Genomic DNA, 17618 nt, shown 5'->3' with positions numbered 1-17618 from the left:
ATTTGTAAACAATAGCCTTCCAGTTGGAAACTGAAACAAAACTAGCACATCTAATATTTTACTTCCAAGCTAAATCACCATTATGCAGTTGGCTTTGTTGCCTCATTTACCCAAACACGATAAAGAAAATCAAGGCTCTAATGTTTGTATCTTGGGAATGAAACAGTAAACTGACTCCTCTCTAGTTTTTGCTCAGACTTCAGCTAGAACTGATGAGACCTAAAATCAATATGTGCAGCTGTAGAAAACAGCGCAAATTCAAAATATTTGTTACAAGACTGTAATTCTCTTCCTCAACTACAGTAGGCCAGAACACAACAGTCACTGTTGCAGGAGAGCACTGCTTATTCATATTGGACATACAATCTGTCCCACCTCTGCAGTTGTCTCAAGGCAACCTAGCAAAAGACAGAAACTACATCACCCCAAGCAGTTTCATTCACATCAATATTACGCTTGTTTCGGGCTTGAAAGGAATGCAAGTGTGAAAGGAGGCAATGTGCCAATTTTCTTTTTCCTCCTAGGTAGAAACTCTGATTTGTTATTACAGCTGTAATATCAATTCCATAGTGTAAGTTTCTTTATACATGTTGTAGGGAGTTTTTAACTTAGAGGTAAAGGGACAGAGCATGTCTATAGGACATACTTTAAGATAAGAAAAGCAAAGAATCATTTACCCTCAGAAGTACCAGAATGCTTCATTCAGCTCTTCAGACCACACAGATAATGTACTTTTTTATTAAACACTTCTGCAGAAGACAGATTTTTCTGCATCAAGGGGCATATCTGGTATCATGGCCAATACAGAATGATGGATGCAGTTATCCCACCATACTGTCCCAGTGGCAGCACCATGAAACAATGGAACAAAGAAGGACCTCTCCAGGGCAGCCCCCTCTGTTCTGAGGACACAGCAGCCATCATGTATATGAAAATTAGTAGTTAAAATGATTGCAATTAAATAGCAGATGATATCGGTCCAGTTAGACAAGAAAATTAGACAAGTAAGAAAACCAATGTATTTTAATGGTTTTCTAGTAACAAGTACGATGGATCAAAAAGTAAATAATGTCAAGCAATCCCACAACATTCTTTCTGGGAGAAACTTATTGAAAACATAGGAAAATGGGTAAACCATGCAAGATTAATAGCAAAGCAATTTTTCCATCAACTGATCTGGATCACTGCCTCCAAATGGAGCTTGCACATAACACCATTAAAGTTAGCTCTGAGCTGTCATCTGGATTCTGTTAAAGGAACGAAACTTAATGAATGGCTATAGGACTTCAAAATCCAGGGTTCAATCAGTACTTGTGTAAGAGAGGTCACGTTAGCAGAGAACTTACTCACCCAAGTTGCACAAGAGCATTTCTATATGGAAATCTGCCTTAAATTTGTCTTGGAGTATGCCCGTATTTGCAATATTGATAATACTGCACATTTAAAAGATGCGTGGCATATCTTTCTTTGTATTGAATCTATTCTACTGACCCCACACATATTTATATATATTTGGTTCATATATTAAAGTCAGCTGCTGTCATACAGATACCATATCTTTGTCAAAGGGTGTTTTACCATAAAAATTAAACAATAAAACAACCCCATGTGTTTAAGAAAAAATGCAGCCTAACCAGATCAGTCCAATAAGTTAAGTCCAAAGTTGCATTCTTTGCCACCTATTTTGTATATCAAAGAATTTGTGAGGACAAATTCACAAAGAATGCAAAAAGGTGCCAGAGCAATCAGCAAAATGCCCTTATTGTCATTCCATCATATACCAAGTAAATATTAATTTATTACAGGAATGCTAGTGATAAGATAAAGGGTACAAAGATGTTAAAACATGGCAGCTTGCAATTGCTCTAGTTAAAGAGTGTTTTGCTATGATTCCAGAATTCCTATTTTTAAAAAAATCCAGTAAAGTGCGAAAGTCAGATTCCAAATAAGAGTCATTTACACTAGGAGATATGAGACTGCAATTCGTCTGTCCAGTCTGAAAATAAATTAAAATTCTGTATTATATCTGAGTGTGCAGTTAATGTGCATAATAATTGTTGGGATGAAATGTAAAAAACAAAGCAAGACCCTAATAAAGGCCTTGCTATATAAATCCAAAACACTTAAAAGTTGTCCTGCAATCTTCCAAAACTACATCACAAAAAGGAGAAAGGTTTATGTTTTCTGTTGAGTGCTTGGGAAGAAAACGGTGCTCAAAACTTCTTCAGCTGAATGGCATCAGTTTGATTCACAGCAGCCCTAAATTATGTGATGAGAAAATTTGCACAATCTTTCCTGCTCTTCTCACCTGGAGCAGACTGTGGGCATGTATACTACATACACAGCAGACTTAGAACTTCAGGGATATGGTGACCCATACATCACAGAGACAGCTAATCAGGACCTACAGTTTGTGTGCAGTAAGGGCAATCACTTGGAATGTAGAGGGATGACATTTACTATCCATGTCACCTCTCTGACATGATTAGTGCTGAGACACTTGCTCACCACCAGTCTCCTTGGTCAGAAAGAGATGGTTACCAAACTATTGATATTTTAGGTGCATGTTCTGGAAGCACTACTTAATAATCCCCCACCTCTTTATCCTCACAGCAATGTGGAAATTCAGTTTATTGTATGTGGAAAGAGCGCCGATCCTACTTCAGTGTCAATGTGGCTTTTTCTCTCATAGTGAGAACTTGGGTTGGAAACCACATTGTTCCCCAGTCAGCCAACACAAAAGCTGAGCAATAGAGCAGGAAACACAGAAGAAGAAATATGAAAAAAGGTGCTGATCACTGAAGGAAGAACAGTGAGAAGCTCTAGGAGTTTACTCTGGCACTGCCAAGCACTTGGGGAAAAATTGTACAAAGGAGCTCAGGTTCTGCTGATCTCTTTCATGGACTCAACCTCAAAACTGACAGTGGCTTTCAAGAGGCCATGGAAAAAGGGCTTGTGCTCCAACCCTGACTTCCAGCATGTCAGTCAATGTAGCTGAAACATCCTGGCTCCTTCAAAGTACCAAACAGAAAAGGATTTGACCTTTGCACAGAAACTTCCTCTGAAAAGCAAAAAAGTCAATGGTGAAGCTAATAAAATGTATTTAATCCATACAGTCTCTAAAATTAACTCCTATTTTTGGAAGCACAACAGGTTCCATATTTACAGCAGGAGGATTCATCCTGTCACACTCTTACAGTATCTTTATTATGATGTCTGAAAGCACCTCAATTTCCCAGCCAAAATGCTGGAAACAAGGAAATTAAGAGAAAACTTGTCTGGTTCATAAACTAATGACATAGCCACCAACACCAGCAGGGCAGATTCAGTTTTTGTGTGTGTTAAAAGCCATGGGCAATGTTTTTATAGCTGCAGTACACTCCAAGTAACTTAGCAATATTATGTAGGCAAACCCCAGGGCTGAGACCAGCGGATGAAGAGAAACTAGCCCTACAGTACCAGGGGGTGAAATGGAGACCCTGAAAATGTTTAGACTGCAGACAATAATGTAATGTATATTATTGCTGGCTCCTGTTTAAAACCAAGATTCAGGTTGATCATCCAGTCTCAGTGGTCAGAGCACTTGAAGAATCTACAGGATTTTCCTGTTACATGGGTTTGTTTTGCTTGGTTAAAACAGACACCTGATGAAGTCATGCTTTTTCCCTCTCTTTCAAATATATCAAGCTAGAGGAAGAAGCCAGGTTTTTCTATTTAAGACAAAAGCTGATTCACTACAACCCCCAAGGAAAAAGCTTAAGATCTACAGACTTATCAGCTGGTTTTATAGCAAGCTTCATTCCTTTGAAAGTTAATTCATTTATTCTCTCTCATCAGGAGACATCTCACCGAGCTGGGCATGTTTGTAGATGTGAATGTCATGAATCACACATCTTAAAAGCAAGCACAGAAATAATGGCAGGCTAGAACCATAGCCGGGGGTCAATACACAACATGTATTGACTAGGGTAGAAGTAATGAATCTAGATGTAAGGCTTCCAACACAGACCTCACCAGTAATTTATTTTTCCATAGATGAAACCACAATTAAGGGATTGGTGGGCTGCTGCTTCCTAGAGGACATCTTTGAGCCTGACTATGTGGCACTCTCTTCCCAGAGCAGAGTATCATCTCCTCAACTTCACATACCATCACCCACCATGCCAGGCACAATAAAATGAGCTACAAGTCACTTGCACCTGGAAGATTAAGGCATCACATGCAAGTCTGTGACAAAAGTTTTACAGATGTCTGAAGGATTCTCCCAAACTGCAGAAAAGCTTAAGAGGAAACCTGTGAGTCTGCCACTGAATGCTTTTGACACATCTGGTTACACACAAAGTGCTGTGGATGGTGGCTGGTCAACCACCTATGAAATGTTGTTGCTATTATCCTATCCATCTGAGAGAATGACAAATACTAAGGAGACACTTATATTTATCCAGTTGTAATATTTTTAGTCTTTTTCCCCATTTTGCTCTCCCAGAGCAACAGGAGCCTTCATTATTACTGTCCTGTCTGGAATTTGGTGCTCACAAGCTTTACCTTGTGGTTGGGTGCTCAGATTCTACAACCTCCACTATCTTCAGCATCAACTAAAGAAAGACATAAGAATATCCAAAGTTATATTAAATACACAAAAAGCTAATCATTCCCACAGATGGAAATGCTTAACTCCAACAATTTTAAATAAAAACAAGACAAAAAAGTTCCAGTGCCTTTCCATCTTAGCTTTGTGGTGTGTTCTTGTTTGAGGAGAAGAAATATTATCACTCACTAAGAATTTGGCGGCTCTCCTTTTTTGAGCATAATGGGTCTGTGGTGAACTCCAGACCTGTTCATGAGTTGTTCCTGAGAGATGGTGGAACCCACCAATCTCATCAAGCAAAGATGCCCTTATGGGGATGTTAATGCACCAGGGCTCTGTGACTACAGTTGCAGATCAGGGTCCTTTGGGTCAGGCATGAAAGATGGCTACAAGTGACAAAATATCATCTTTTCTGATGTTATATGGAACATTCTAAGGACATTTCCCCACCTGCAGCTGTAACCTGATGTTAGTGTTCCTCACAAACCTTTGGTCACAGCCCCATGGTTGGCAGTTCAAAGCTCAAGCAGTCATGAGACACTGCCTTTATGACTTTCTTTTCCTCAGAAACATGGAATCTGCCCAAATCTTCATTTCTAGAACACAATCAAGTGTGCCAAGAAGCAGGAATATCGTGGCCACTTTGGGGAATAAAGCATTTACCTTTGCACCTTGATGACCACGTGTCCCAAGAATTTCCATTTCCTCCTCCTCTCTTTCTCTCTTTGGCCAAAAGGCCCATGCAAAAAGGCAGTGGCACCCACCAACAGCACTACCAGACTGCTTGTGCACCAAGGAGGGAAGAGGCACTGCCTACATCTGTCCCTCCTCTCTACACATGTGTGATGATAATTGAGACCACTACCCTTGTCTTGAATACTCTGGAAAAAACATACAGATACATTTGGGCCAAGACAGACCTGAAAAGTTTCATTTGTCTTCACCATAAGCAGGGGTCTTGGAAGCTACATATAGTTAGCCTGTTTGTTAACCCAACTCATGCTCCAGCGTTCCCCCTCTTTCCCAAACTGCACAGACAAATGCTTTGTCTCAGCTGCAGTTCTCTTCCTCCATCTCACCACTGTTAAGGGCTGGTTCTCTGACACACCAGACTAGTAAAGAGGTATCCTTAACAAAGTCACAAATTACTGCGAAACACTCTCTAGGACTGGAAACCCACAAAGACCTAAGCAGCTAGGTTCAACTTTAAAGCAGAAGGCTAGACAAGCTGAAGAAGTCTTTTTCTCTTACACGTTAGAACAAGTTAGTTGTTTCTTTTTGATACACATCAGTAATGATTTAATTAAACTCTCCTGAATGTCTTAGGTCTGTTCTATGCAAAACCATAGGCTGAACAGGAATCCACTGCATTTGACAAGACTGGAAGAGTATACTTTTCCCATAGGCTTGCCCTAAAGCATGAAGAATAGCATGGCAACTTCTATAGCCTTAGAGAGCTCTGCTGTCAAAATGAACTTTGCATTCTATAAGATTCTTTTTTTTTTTTTTTTTTTTTTTTTTTTTGTGCCTTACTCTTACAAAAATCATTTAGACATCAGGATTTTTGGATCTCTCCAAAGATGAGCTTTATCACGTTATGAGCTCGCATACAATGTCATGCATAAAAACCACCATGGCATTATTTCCTTTTTTGGTTTACTCTATTTGGGCTCTGTACCTCTCTTGAGAACTCTTGAATCCGTGACCCTGGATTAGGTCACACAATTCAAGGCTGGAGAAATGTTCAGTATAAGCCAATGCAAAGGATGTGAACCTATTGGCCCTGAACTAAGAAGAAAAGACCCTTTTCTCTGTGTCCCTGTTTTAAAATCTAATCTAATTGTTGCTCCAGAATCAGTATGGACTCCGGAGGAGATCTTTAGCTGCCCAAAACACAGAAGAAACTTCTCACCTGAAGCCATATTTTAGACTATTACTTCTTTATTTGGTATTATTCTCACAGAAATTTCCATGACAAGAGCAAAAAGGCCTAAGACTAGGTGGAAAGTATTTAAATGACATCTGGTTTTGTTTTTCTTTTTCTTCCCTGCATCACTGTGGGGGGGGAAATAGTGCATGGAAGGGAAACTGTATAATCTTCCCCACAGCCATTCCAAAATAACTTTCTTAGCATGAGTCCCCATCTGCATGTTACATATGCTTGTTAGACATATATGGCTTCTAACTGGCTTTGGCCAGAAGACAATGCTGCATGGAGCAGTTTGTGCTTTGGCTCCGCACCACACACTCACAGCCCCTCACTTCATCAGTGGGCTTTGGCGAGCAGATCTCACTTTGCCTCCATTTCTGACACCACAGCACCGTCAAATCAGTCACATACACGCTTATCTCAAGACAGAATGGAAACCCCTCCTTCCCCATCACCCATTTCCATTCAAGGGATTATTCCATAGAAGGCACTGGTGCAGACACTGCTTCAGTTGGAGGTGTTGAGAGAACCTCAGAGTTATATCCAAACCTTTGCAGCACAGTCACTTTAAACTCTTTATTAGTAAATCATCTCCCACCATTAAAGGTATCCTAAATGTTTTTGCTAATGCTTAGTACACTGAAATACGTGATGAAATATGAGGAATATAAGTCAGTTTGTAATAAGAGACCATGCCCAGTACCTGTTCAATGGCATTTTGACTCCAGGTTCTTATTTTTATCACTAGGAGCTCAGAAATTTTAAATCCTTCCCATAATTATTCTTCTGTGGTTTTTCGCAAAAATCAAAATATTTAACTTATAATTATGCAGTCTTTAATCTCTCTGGCTTTCGTCAGAACAAGGAAATGGTAAGAGTTAGCCTAGACAACTGGTTTTAATTTAAGCTAATAGTTTGTGTTTCAAGGAGAAATCCCTGTCTCTGGCTAACTTTGTGATTTCATATGGCCAGAAAGGAAGAAAACTGACATGGTGTTGCTCCTACAAATCCTCAGTGCAAGTACCCAAATTAGTACTGTAAATTCAATACATATTTATGTTACAATGTATTGCAAGAATTCTTACCACCATTTATGGCCTTCTGGGGTAACATGCTAATAGCAGCCAACAGACCAGTAACTGTTCAATGACTTCCATTATGACATTCTCATTACGGCCCAGATTTTGATATCATTAATCAAGTACCATCTTATTCCATGAATAGTCATCCTACTGACACAGGCTCTCCAAATAAGGACCTATTTAGTGCAAGTAAGTCTGATCTGGCATTAAATCAGAATAGGCTATGCAGCTATGAACTTTCAAATTCACATAGAAAAAATCATGTTTAAGCACAATTCTACAATATACTAAGTACCATGAATGTCCTTTGTTATTAATGAAGTGTTGACAGCGCTCATTACAAGAGAAAGTTCATACCTTGCAGAATCAGCCTTACGTGGACAGACCAATCGGAAATTTGGCATAACATTCAATCTTGAACTGTAAGTCTTCTACCAATGTATGAATATGTTACAATACAGCAAAGAAAACACGGGATCTAGTTTACTGCAATGTTTGCTTTTCAATAACTTCTGTTGACATTTTATCTAATTCTCTGTCTTCCGTGAATGAGTGGTTCCAAAGTGTAAGCTCATTGATGCTATGTAACTTCAAACAAGCTCTGCATTTGAAATTAACCATTGTGCTTACAGAAACTGCTTCAGTTATATAGACAAAGCCATCTTGGCTCCTTAGCCCCGTCTTAAAAAGGAAGTCTGGCTCAGAGGCTCAGGTTTCTGTGAAGGCACTGAAGAATAATTTATCCTACGCTATACCTTGATGCAGTACTGTGTCTTCCTAACATGCATCTGTTTCTCTTCATCGAAACAGAATAAATTAACTCCTCTGCATGTCAGTATAACATGCCTATACTCTGTATCCATAAAACCATCACCCCTCTGACTCCTAGAAGTTATTTTATGACTCCAGTTAATTTGAAAACTTCTGAGAAAATAGGCAAAAAAAACCCAACAGAAAAACAAGGGGAGGGAAAGTATCTTTGGTTAGGTATTATAATAATCTGCCATTAAAACTGACCAATATAATCAGAAAAAAAAATGCCTATGCAGCAGGTTGAGGGTGTACAGCTAATTAGCAATTATCTCATCTGCAGCAGTCACCTCTTTACAGCACATACATAAATAGCTTAAGGATGAGCTTTCCTATGTGCTCAAGTGTTGACCTCACCCTGCTTTCTTGAAGTCAATGGTAAAACTGTAAAGGGAATTCTCTCAGATTCAGCGTACTACCACAGTGAAGTGCTTCCAGTAGCAATGCCATTATCTATGAACATAATAAAACATGCAGCCGTCATTTATCACGCTGTTTTGTCTCACACCCTCTTCAGTGCAAAAAAATCGTACAATATGTACCAGCCTAAGATGGAGTGCTCTTTCCCTAATTTGGGAGAAAAGATCCTAGAACATTTTTATAAGTGCATATTTTGAGAATCATTTAGATAAAGGCCAGGTCAAACACACTTTGCCTTTGGGAAGGACAGTAATGAAACTTGCAGGCATCTTTGCCTCCTGCAGAATTTCATTCTGAACCTGTACCCATCTCTATGAGCATTCTGTTACCATACAAGGGGCTTTGTAACGGTCTTGGGGAGTTTCAATGGATCCCCAGAGGTGAGGTGGTCAATCACAGTCTCCAAGTCAGACCTACAGGCCCTTGTAGGTCTTGTCCTTGTAGGTCTTTAACTCTTGTCCCACGCTATGGAGCCTTTAGGATAAAGGCTGAAACTGTGCATTTGCTTTAATCAGTTTTCCAGAGGAAGCTACGGTGCAAGGAAGAAGGTAAAATGAATGTGCTTATTGTTACATGGGTTGATAGATCAAATCTCCCCAATATTCTGTGCTAGCTTATACTTCTTAAATGCTGAAGGTTTCATATCCAAGCAGATCACATTAGCACAGTCCAGATGATAGGCCACAAAGGCATGCATATGTTTAAAGAGGTCATCACCCACAACAATAGGACAGAAATGTACAGCTATACAGAGAGGAAAGCCAGCTCATAAATCTTGGTAAATTAAATTTTGTAACAAAGAAGAATCAATTAATGTTCATGACAAATCAAAAACCTATGCATATGCATCTTCACCAAAGAAGACTGCACAGTCACTGCAGCCTCTTTGAACCTCATGGCCTGGTTCCAGATTGTTCTGAGCACAGAACATTAGCCTCAGTGAAACAGGCCTCAGTTTTGACTTTCTTTAATTTTTATTTTTAAAAGCTCAGTGAGAATATTTGACCCCGAGAAATCGCTGGCTCACATGCATCCAGGATAAGCTTCTCCATATTAGTTACACTTCTCTGTTCCTAAGAAGGAAAGGAACAAAGCATTGCTCTTCATCCAGGAATGATACATATTAGTCAAAACTTCTTTTTGTAAGCTAGGAAAGACCCAAACTGAATTTGAAAGCCTTGATTCACAGATGATTCAGAATTCAATCCCATCAAGGATTGATGGAGGATCAATGTTATGAACTCTAGGTGTTCAGATGTGCTGCTCACTGAGAGATATAGATGGAATATATGTAAAAGTAAGACAATGCTGAGCACTAACAAAATTCCATCACTTAATTTTCAGAGTTCCCAAGCTTATAAGTTTTTTGAGTCTTTGCAAGACTTGTATTGCTTGTATTGTATAACTCTCCAAGGTGAACATAGTCTGGGGCAGGTCCTCAGCTACTAAATTAAGAGGAAAACACTTACTGATTTCAGTGACTAAAGTCTCTATCAGTCATCACCAGGAGAAAACTTTTGCATGATCTAATTTATTTCTGCTCTAAAACAGAATACAAACACTGAGCACCTTAATTTTGCAATTGCTTGTTACAAATATATGTACACATACAAAGGCAGGCTTGCTCAGAGCCATGGCTGATTTATTGTTCTGTTGACTTCAAGAGCACTAAACTAAATGCAATCAGTCAAGGATCAGCCCAAAAGATATTTAATTAGGAACTATACATTTTTTTTTAGAAAGGAACAGTGAAATTAGTATGGAAAAAAAACCTGTCAAGACAAAAGCAGTGTGACACACTCAGACCACTGCAGTAAATGGAAAATCTACTTTGGTTCTGGTTGCAAAGTATTTCTGTACCAGAATGAAGTTCCCATGTGCACAACCAGCACAAAGCCAAAAAAAATAGGCTACAGGACAGGAAAGGCTATTTCTGCATTTATATTTTAAGTATATGTATTTAACTAGTCACAGTAATGTCTAAGCATAAGGATATCTGGTGTCTGAAACATACCTATAGGCCCACTGAAAGGATATAGTTAAATTCATTTCCAGAAGAGAGGTTATAAGAAAGGATTACAACATCACACCTGTAATACAGAGATTTGTGCATGCTAGAACTGCCCAATCACAAAAAAAATTGCCATATTTTTCTTTTTACCATCAAATTCTCTGTTGAATAAAGACCGATCATAGATCCTAACCATGGATCAGAAGGTACCACGGGGTTCACAATATGATCCATGGTTCATAATCACCATGTGGCAGAATCATGACCACTCTGCTGCATTAGAGCCATTTAATTAGCAGCTTTTGCAAAGACTATAGTTGTACTATGGAATTGTAAAAAAATTTACTAAAGAAGATCCAGATTCCTCACTGGAAAGCTTTTGATTGTTTGTTTCTTTTTGATGCTGAGATGCCCCCTTTTTAAAAATATATTATTAAACTTGGATTGCAATTAAATATCTGTCTAATTTTTTGTCATGGACACATAAAAACCTTAATTGCATACTTTATGAACTATAATACAGTTAGCACATGCACTATATCCATCTTTATATAGATATAGTATATATAGTTTCTCAAACATTAAATGCATTTCTTTGAAAATCCTTTTATAACATTCAAAAAATAAGATGCTTCAACAGCAACTTTTGTGAGATCTACTGCACTAACTATAGCAGCTTTAAACCTGACTGTCTCTTTGTAGGCTCCACATTCGCCTTTAATTAAGGCCTGCTAGACCACAAACTATAGGTTCACTTCATTCAGCAATTCCCTTCAGATTCAAACCAGCCAAAACTTATTTTACACAGCATTTCTTATTTCTTTGCCTTTACACATTAGAATCTCCAGTTATTTTTAAATTTTGTCGTGCAGAGTAAATATGGACCTATCTTACCTTCCATGCGTTCCACATAGCAATACACATCATAAGTTTCATTAGGAAAACGGCGCCCATATGTTCTGACTCCTTTCTTTCCCATTTTATCTCCAAAGCAGCCAATTCTTGGATGTCTAATTGGATACCTGAAATATAGCATCCTCATATTAATTATTACAATAAGTCAGCATTTTAAGTCTGTACAGGCTAAGCATATTTATTTTGGGAAATTGTGTCAAGGGGCCTTTTAAATGTCTCACCTAACAGTCTGGTCAGACAACCAGCCAGCATCACATTGCTCAAATCCATCTTCATAGGCTGCTTTCAGTTGTTCTGGGCTTGCTATGACAGCACCATTGTCCAGACAAGTCTGCTGAGCTTGTGTAAAATTCAGAGTATACCTGCTGGTTGCTGCACGATAGTGAAATACAACACCTGAAAAGCCAAAAAACTTACATTAGTGACACATTTTGCATTGTTTCTGCAACCATCATTATACTGTAACCTTAGGTAGGTATTGTTACAATGCTGAAAACAGATGTGTATGATAAAAATAGTAAAAGGCTAAGAGATATGCTATCATATAAATGATGTCTCCCCCTCTAGTGGCTGCTACCAGTAATTATATAACACCTTGTGTTATTAATAGTTGGTGAAATTATATTCACTGTACACAGAGAAAAGAGTAATTAAACCATATATGCATTTTCACTGCTGTATTACAGAAAGTTGTGATCAAAAGGGAGAATGAATGCTAAAATATGTCAATGATATCAATGATATCACATAGCTGCCCGGACTCTTCCAGGTCCAAGTGCTGGTCAGCTAATTATACCGCAGGCAAGGTTGCTTATGCTAACAGAGCTACCTGACATGTTGGCTTATTGGTCTACGTGACACATCCAATTGCAAGTCAAACTGCGTGACCAGACAAGACTAAGCACATCTAGTCCTTGGAAAAAGTGGGCTTAAAAATAAACTTTCCAAAGCAGCCAGCTGCAGTAACTGCACACAACAGTGAATGGGGGATCCCTTGAGTGCCTGAGGTGAGCTAGCTGCAGTGAGACATGTGACTAACAAGGACACCAAAAACATTGTGCTTTTGATGCAGATTTGATAATCGGTGATGGCCCTGATGTCTGTTCCTATGCATCAAAGCTTACTACAAATACAACATTTATAAATATATGGCTGTTGGTCAATTTTTCATAACCATGTTTTCCTGCACACACTACAAATGATGCAGACAAAACAAAGCTTGGTTTTATTTGGGGCCTTTCTGGTTCTGGAAAGAATCTTGACAATTTTAAAAGTTCCTTGAGCATGTCAGACATTTGGAGAGGGAGGCCTAGAGTTAAGATGGTTTTGGTTAAGATGGGATCTGTATAGAAGCCACATTCTGTTTTCTATATACACATAATTCCCACTGAATTTGGCAACAGCTGCACATGCACACCTAAAACAAACCAAAAAGGGCACCAACTCCAAAGTGGCAGAAAATAGATATTCCACCTTGCAAAATCACTTCCCCCCTATTGCCAGTGTCTTTTACAGTTTAGCATCAAAAGGACGTCCCCTGATGATCTCTGAAAAATAACATTCAACCACGCTTATTGCACTCTAAAATCTTCAGAAGCATTGCAACACCATAAAACGTCCACTACACAGAATGGCTACAAAGCAAAAAAAATAAACCGTGAAATGTTCCTTTTCTCTGATGATTTTATTGGGGCACTTCATGATGAGGAAATAACATAATGTAATACAGTTTGGGAAAATGGTGGCATTGTAGCAATAATGAATTTAACAACAAGTCTTTGTTATTAGAGCATTGTTGAAAGATGGAAGAAGTCTGCTAATTTATGAGTAAATAGAAAGACGGGTAACTTAGTACAATTTTGATTCAAGAGGTTCCAACATATTTAGAAATATTTTTTCTCATCCAGAGAAATTAAGTAAAATTTTGCCACTTATCAAAGGTCTGGATATGGCCAATAAATAGAAAATACACATTTTTCTTCTTGTCGTGATACACTAAGAAGGTTTCTGAAACTAAAATAGAATACATTATTGGAAAACTACTCACAGGTAGGTTAAATGTCAATCATCAGACACCAATTTTATCAAAGCTACTGGCAGAGAAACAGGAACTAGAAGAGGAAATGCTGGCAATCCCAATATTTCATCATTTAACATGGAGTCACATACCAGCTGCAGCCACTAACTGGAAGCTTACAGACCACTAGTATCCCCATAAAGTGCTTTTTCGGAACCACTGACAGAACCCATCACAAACAGTGCTTCTTCCAAGCAATGATATAATTTCAGCTTCAAATGGACCCAAGTGTTGTTTGGCAACAGTGACAAGTGAAGAATACACCCTGAAAAATTATGGCTAAATATTCCAGGTGCCTGCAATTCAGTCATCAAGACTGTTAAATTGTTAGATTAGTTCACTGCATTATTTGGCCCAGGACCCGTAACACCCTTCCAAACAATTTCTGGGCAGACTTCAGGAGCTAGCGAAGACCAGGGACAACTTCCAATGGGCATCTTCATCCTGTGGTGGGAGCCAAAGGAGCTTAAAAGCATGGATGGGGGCCATACCGCTCCAGACAGCCTCAGTGCTAAAGCACAGCCTCAAGCACATTTTCTTATTAACGTGAACTATCTGTACCAGGAGAGATTGAAAGGGAATGTCAGAGAGATAGCTTTCCTAGCTCCTGTATCCCCACACTTTCTTTGTTATAGGCCATCCTCCATTGCCTGGTTAGGGCAAATTTACATACCATTTACATTGTGTAGATGTGAAAGACTTTATGTGACAAGATGTGAAAAACTTTATTTATACATACATGTATATATTTATACAGACATGTATACATGTGTGCGCGCGTATTTGGCTTTGTGTACCCTAAACAACAGAGTCCTTTACCACATGTCCAACACAGAGTACTACCTCACAACATAAAAAGAGTTAGGCAACAGCATCTAATCATGTTTGGAATTTAAAAGCTTAAAATAACAAAAATATTATTTGGAGATTTTTTTTTTAAAGCTGTGGTATGCATTCAAATATTTATTTTAATATAGACAGAATTTAGTAACATTGGTTGGCACTGTGAGCAAGTTACCTGTATGTATAAATGAGCATTACTATATTCAGTGGAACAGTAGTAAATAAAAATTGGAGTTCAAGTGACCTGCTTGCTGTTCTGGGTCTAGAAATAAGAAATGGGCAAGTTTTACAGAGCTCACAGCAGAAGCAGATAAAACATTTATCCTGATTCATAAGTATGAACCCACAATAATATTCTCAAGCTGGGCATCTGGCTTTGCTGCATGTTCTTGTTGCATATATACAAACATTTTAAACCTGGGGGTTTTTTGGTAGCATTGTTTTTTCTGTACCATACAATATTTTACACTGACTCTATAACTCATGGTCGAACCAGAAATGCCCAAGTATGTGAAGCAATTTGTTAATTCAATTTGTTGGTTTAATCTTAATTAAAATGTATTTTATATGAATTTAGATTAATTGCTTCTTTTTTTGTTGGTTTGGGTTGGGTTTTTTTTGCGAGATTGCTTAACTGATGCTATATGACTTCAACTGGGCACAAGAGCACTGCTTCTCAGTACAACCACAAAAAGGTTCATTAGCTTAGCAGGAGATGGCAACATATTTCTCTGAGCCTGTATTTTTTTAAAGCTTCCTACTGCTTAAATATACAAGTGCATGCTCCACTACCAGCTATCTTGCCTCTCACTTCGATGTTGGAAGCAAGCACTGCCCTTCCTAGCTGGCATACATTTGGAATCCATGGGACACCTGAATAAGGAAGGACTAAAGAGTTAATATCACTGCTAATTTAAAGTAGCTTTTGCAGTGCTGAGAAGAGCCTTTGGTCATTTGTAAATCCTGGAAAGGAACTTGGAGAATGCTTTGTTCTCCTCACCCTGATCCAAAAGGTAAACTTCACCTATTCTTAAGAGTTGAAGGCTCTTCCATTTCCAGTGAGGAGCTAATGGACATAAAAGAGCCTCCAAGATGAATGGGAAGGAGGACGTCAGTATGTATAAGCCTGTGCAACAGCTGCAATAATTAGAAGACCCCCTGGGGCTAAGAAGATTAAAGCGCAGGACTTTCATTGTTTCAGTTAGACAGAGAGAGAGGGGCAAAATCCATTGTCCGAGTTTTTGCACTTTAAAACATTTGTAAAGGACTTTTTTCCCTTTGTGTATTTCCTCTCTGAAGGAAAAGGCAAGAAAGGAGTTGTCCTAGGAACAAATAAAGCAACTGGAAAACAGACTACAGCAGTATAACGTTGTCACTGAACATCTGGCAAACAAAGTCAGTGTAATTACAGGAAGGAGTAGCAGTGTCTGCAAGAAAAGAGCACTCACAGGAAAGTAATTTGTAGCATCCAAAATTCACTTCTGTCTGAGCAAGAAGGAATGCCTTTTAATAATTTATCTCTGTCTTAGACCAGAAAACAAAATCGTAAGTATTTAACTTTTAACAAACTAGGGCTTCCACAGGTAAAAGCCTGGTTCTGTGGTTTCACACCTTTGGGTTGCAACTTTGCATTATTACTTGCCAGAGTATCATGCAGCAAAACCTCGTGGAACTGCACGGGAAGGGTTTCTTGTATGGCTAATGAATTACAGTTCACTTTCACTAGTGAGCTCACACTGCTGCAACATGCATTCTTGAAGGCACATAAAGCTAAAATTTCAGAAGTTGTCTCCCACAGCAAAGAATATCTAAAGAGAAAAGATTATGATGGTAGTGGTTGTTATTCTGTTAATTTTTATGTTCAAACCTTAGCCACTGTGGTGCAGACCCCTGAAATAATCCCCAACCCACTGCCAAAGCTACCACACAGTTTGTTGATCCTCCTTGCCTTTAATGCAGAAGACAATTTACATTACAAATACATGCCAAAATAGGGGTTACAGGACTGAGCACTGTATGAAAGGAAGGAATAGGGCAGCATTTTCAGCTTCCTGCATGAATAATTCATTTGTGTTCCTCATTTGAGGTTTTGCACCCATCTACTGACCCCTGTCATAGGCTTTGGCAACCTGAGAAGAACAGGCTCGCCTTACATCAGCAGGAGCTTCCTTGCCAAATGCCTCAGGGAACTTCTCATCATGGGGAGAGAAAGTGCATACCAACCCCTCTGCTCTGTCAGCCCCAGCACCTCCTGCTCTCCAGGGACAGAGACTTCTTGCACTAACTCACACGTTGCTCCTCTGTGCATAATCTTTGTGTCCGTCCTCACAGAGCAACGCAGTTGTGTGCAGGTGTACACGACCTCCTCTGATCAAGTTGGTCCAGATAAGGAAGGTGATTGATGCTAAGCTTTACCTGTGTTTTTCTCAGGGGGTGGACTTCTTTACTACATCTGTATTGATCTCTCAATACACAGTGGGATCACCTGCCCCACCCCGTTATCTCTGCACAGCAACGTACTAGGTCACCTAAGTGTTCACTGAGGCCAAGGCACTGCTACTTAAATGAAAATTACTTAAAACAAAAAAATACACAGCCTCATACTGGGGGATGGCCAACATCCTAAAACCAGTTTAGCCATTAGTACTGGCCCTGCTCCACCATCCTGCATGTGAAGGCACGCTGTGTGCTGCCTGGGCTCAGAGGTCTCCCACCAAAGGTCCTACCTCCAGCCTGATGCAGAAACCCCACCAGGCTGCTCTTCAGCTGCCATGTTCCCAGTCCCTATGTGAGCGACATGGCAGCTTGATCAGACATTTGCTTTCCTGTTCCTGACGTGCATTGCACATAGACCCTGGGCCTTTCTCACCCAGAAATAAATTTCCCTCTCCCATCCTTTGATGGCCGCTACCCATTGTGCTCTTTCCTTCCCAGCTACAGAA

The 17618-nt window shown here is 39.2% G+C and overlaps 1 protein-coding gene across 2 annotated transcripts in view; it reads right to left on the bottom strand.

Moving 5' to 3' along the window:
* The window catches only part of VCAN (versican), a 115747-nt gene that overhangs the window by 74069 nt on the left and 24060 nt on the right, over window positions 1-17618 (bottom strand). For both annotated transcript variants that reach the window (XM_072860701.1, XM_072860702.1), the window contains exons 4-5: window positions 11978-12152; window positions 11736-11863 (exon numbers count right to left, since the gene is read on the bottom strand). In XM_072860701.1, coding sequence (XP_072716802.1) covers window positions 11736-11863; window positions 11978-12152 — 303 coding nt within the window. The remainder of the gene's footprint in view (window positions 1-11735; window positions 11864-11977; window positions 12153-17618) is intronic.

This window comes from Ciconia boyciana, chromosome 4, assembly GCF_034638445.1.
Source record: "Ciconia boyciana chromosome 4, ASM3463844v1, whole genome shotgun sequence".
NCBI lineage: Eukaryota > Metazoa > Chordata > Aves > Ciconiiformes > Ciconiidae > Ciconia > Ciconia boyciana.
Note: the sequence above shows the minus strand (reverse complement) of the source record. Positions and strands in the feature narration are given on the sequence as shown.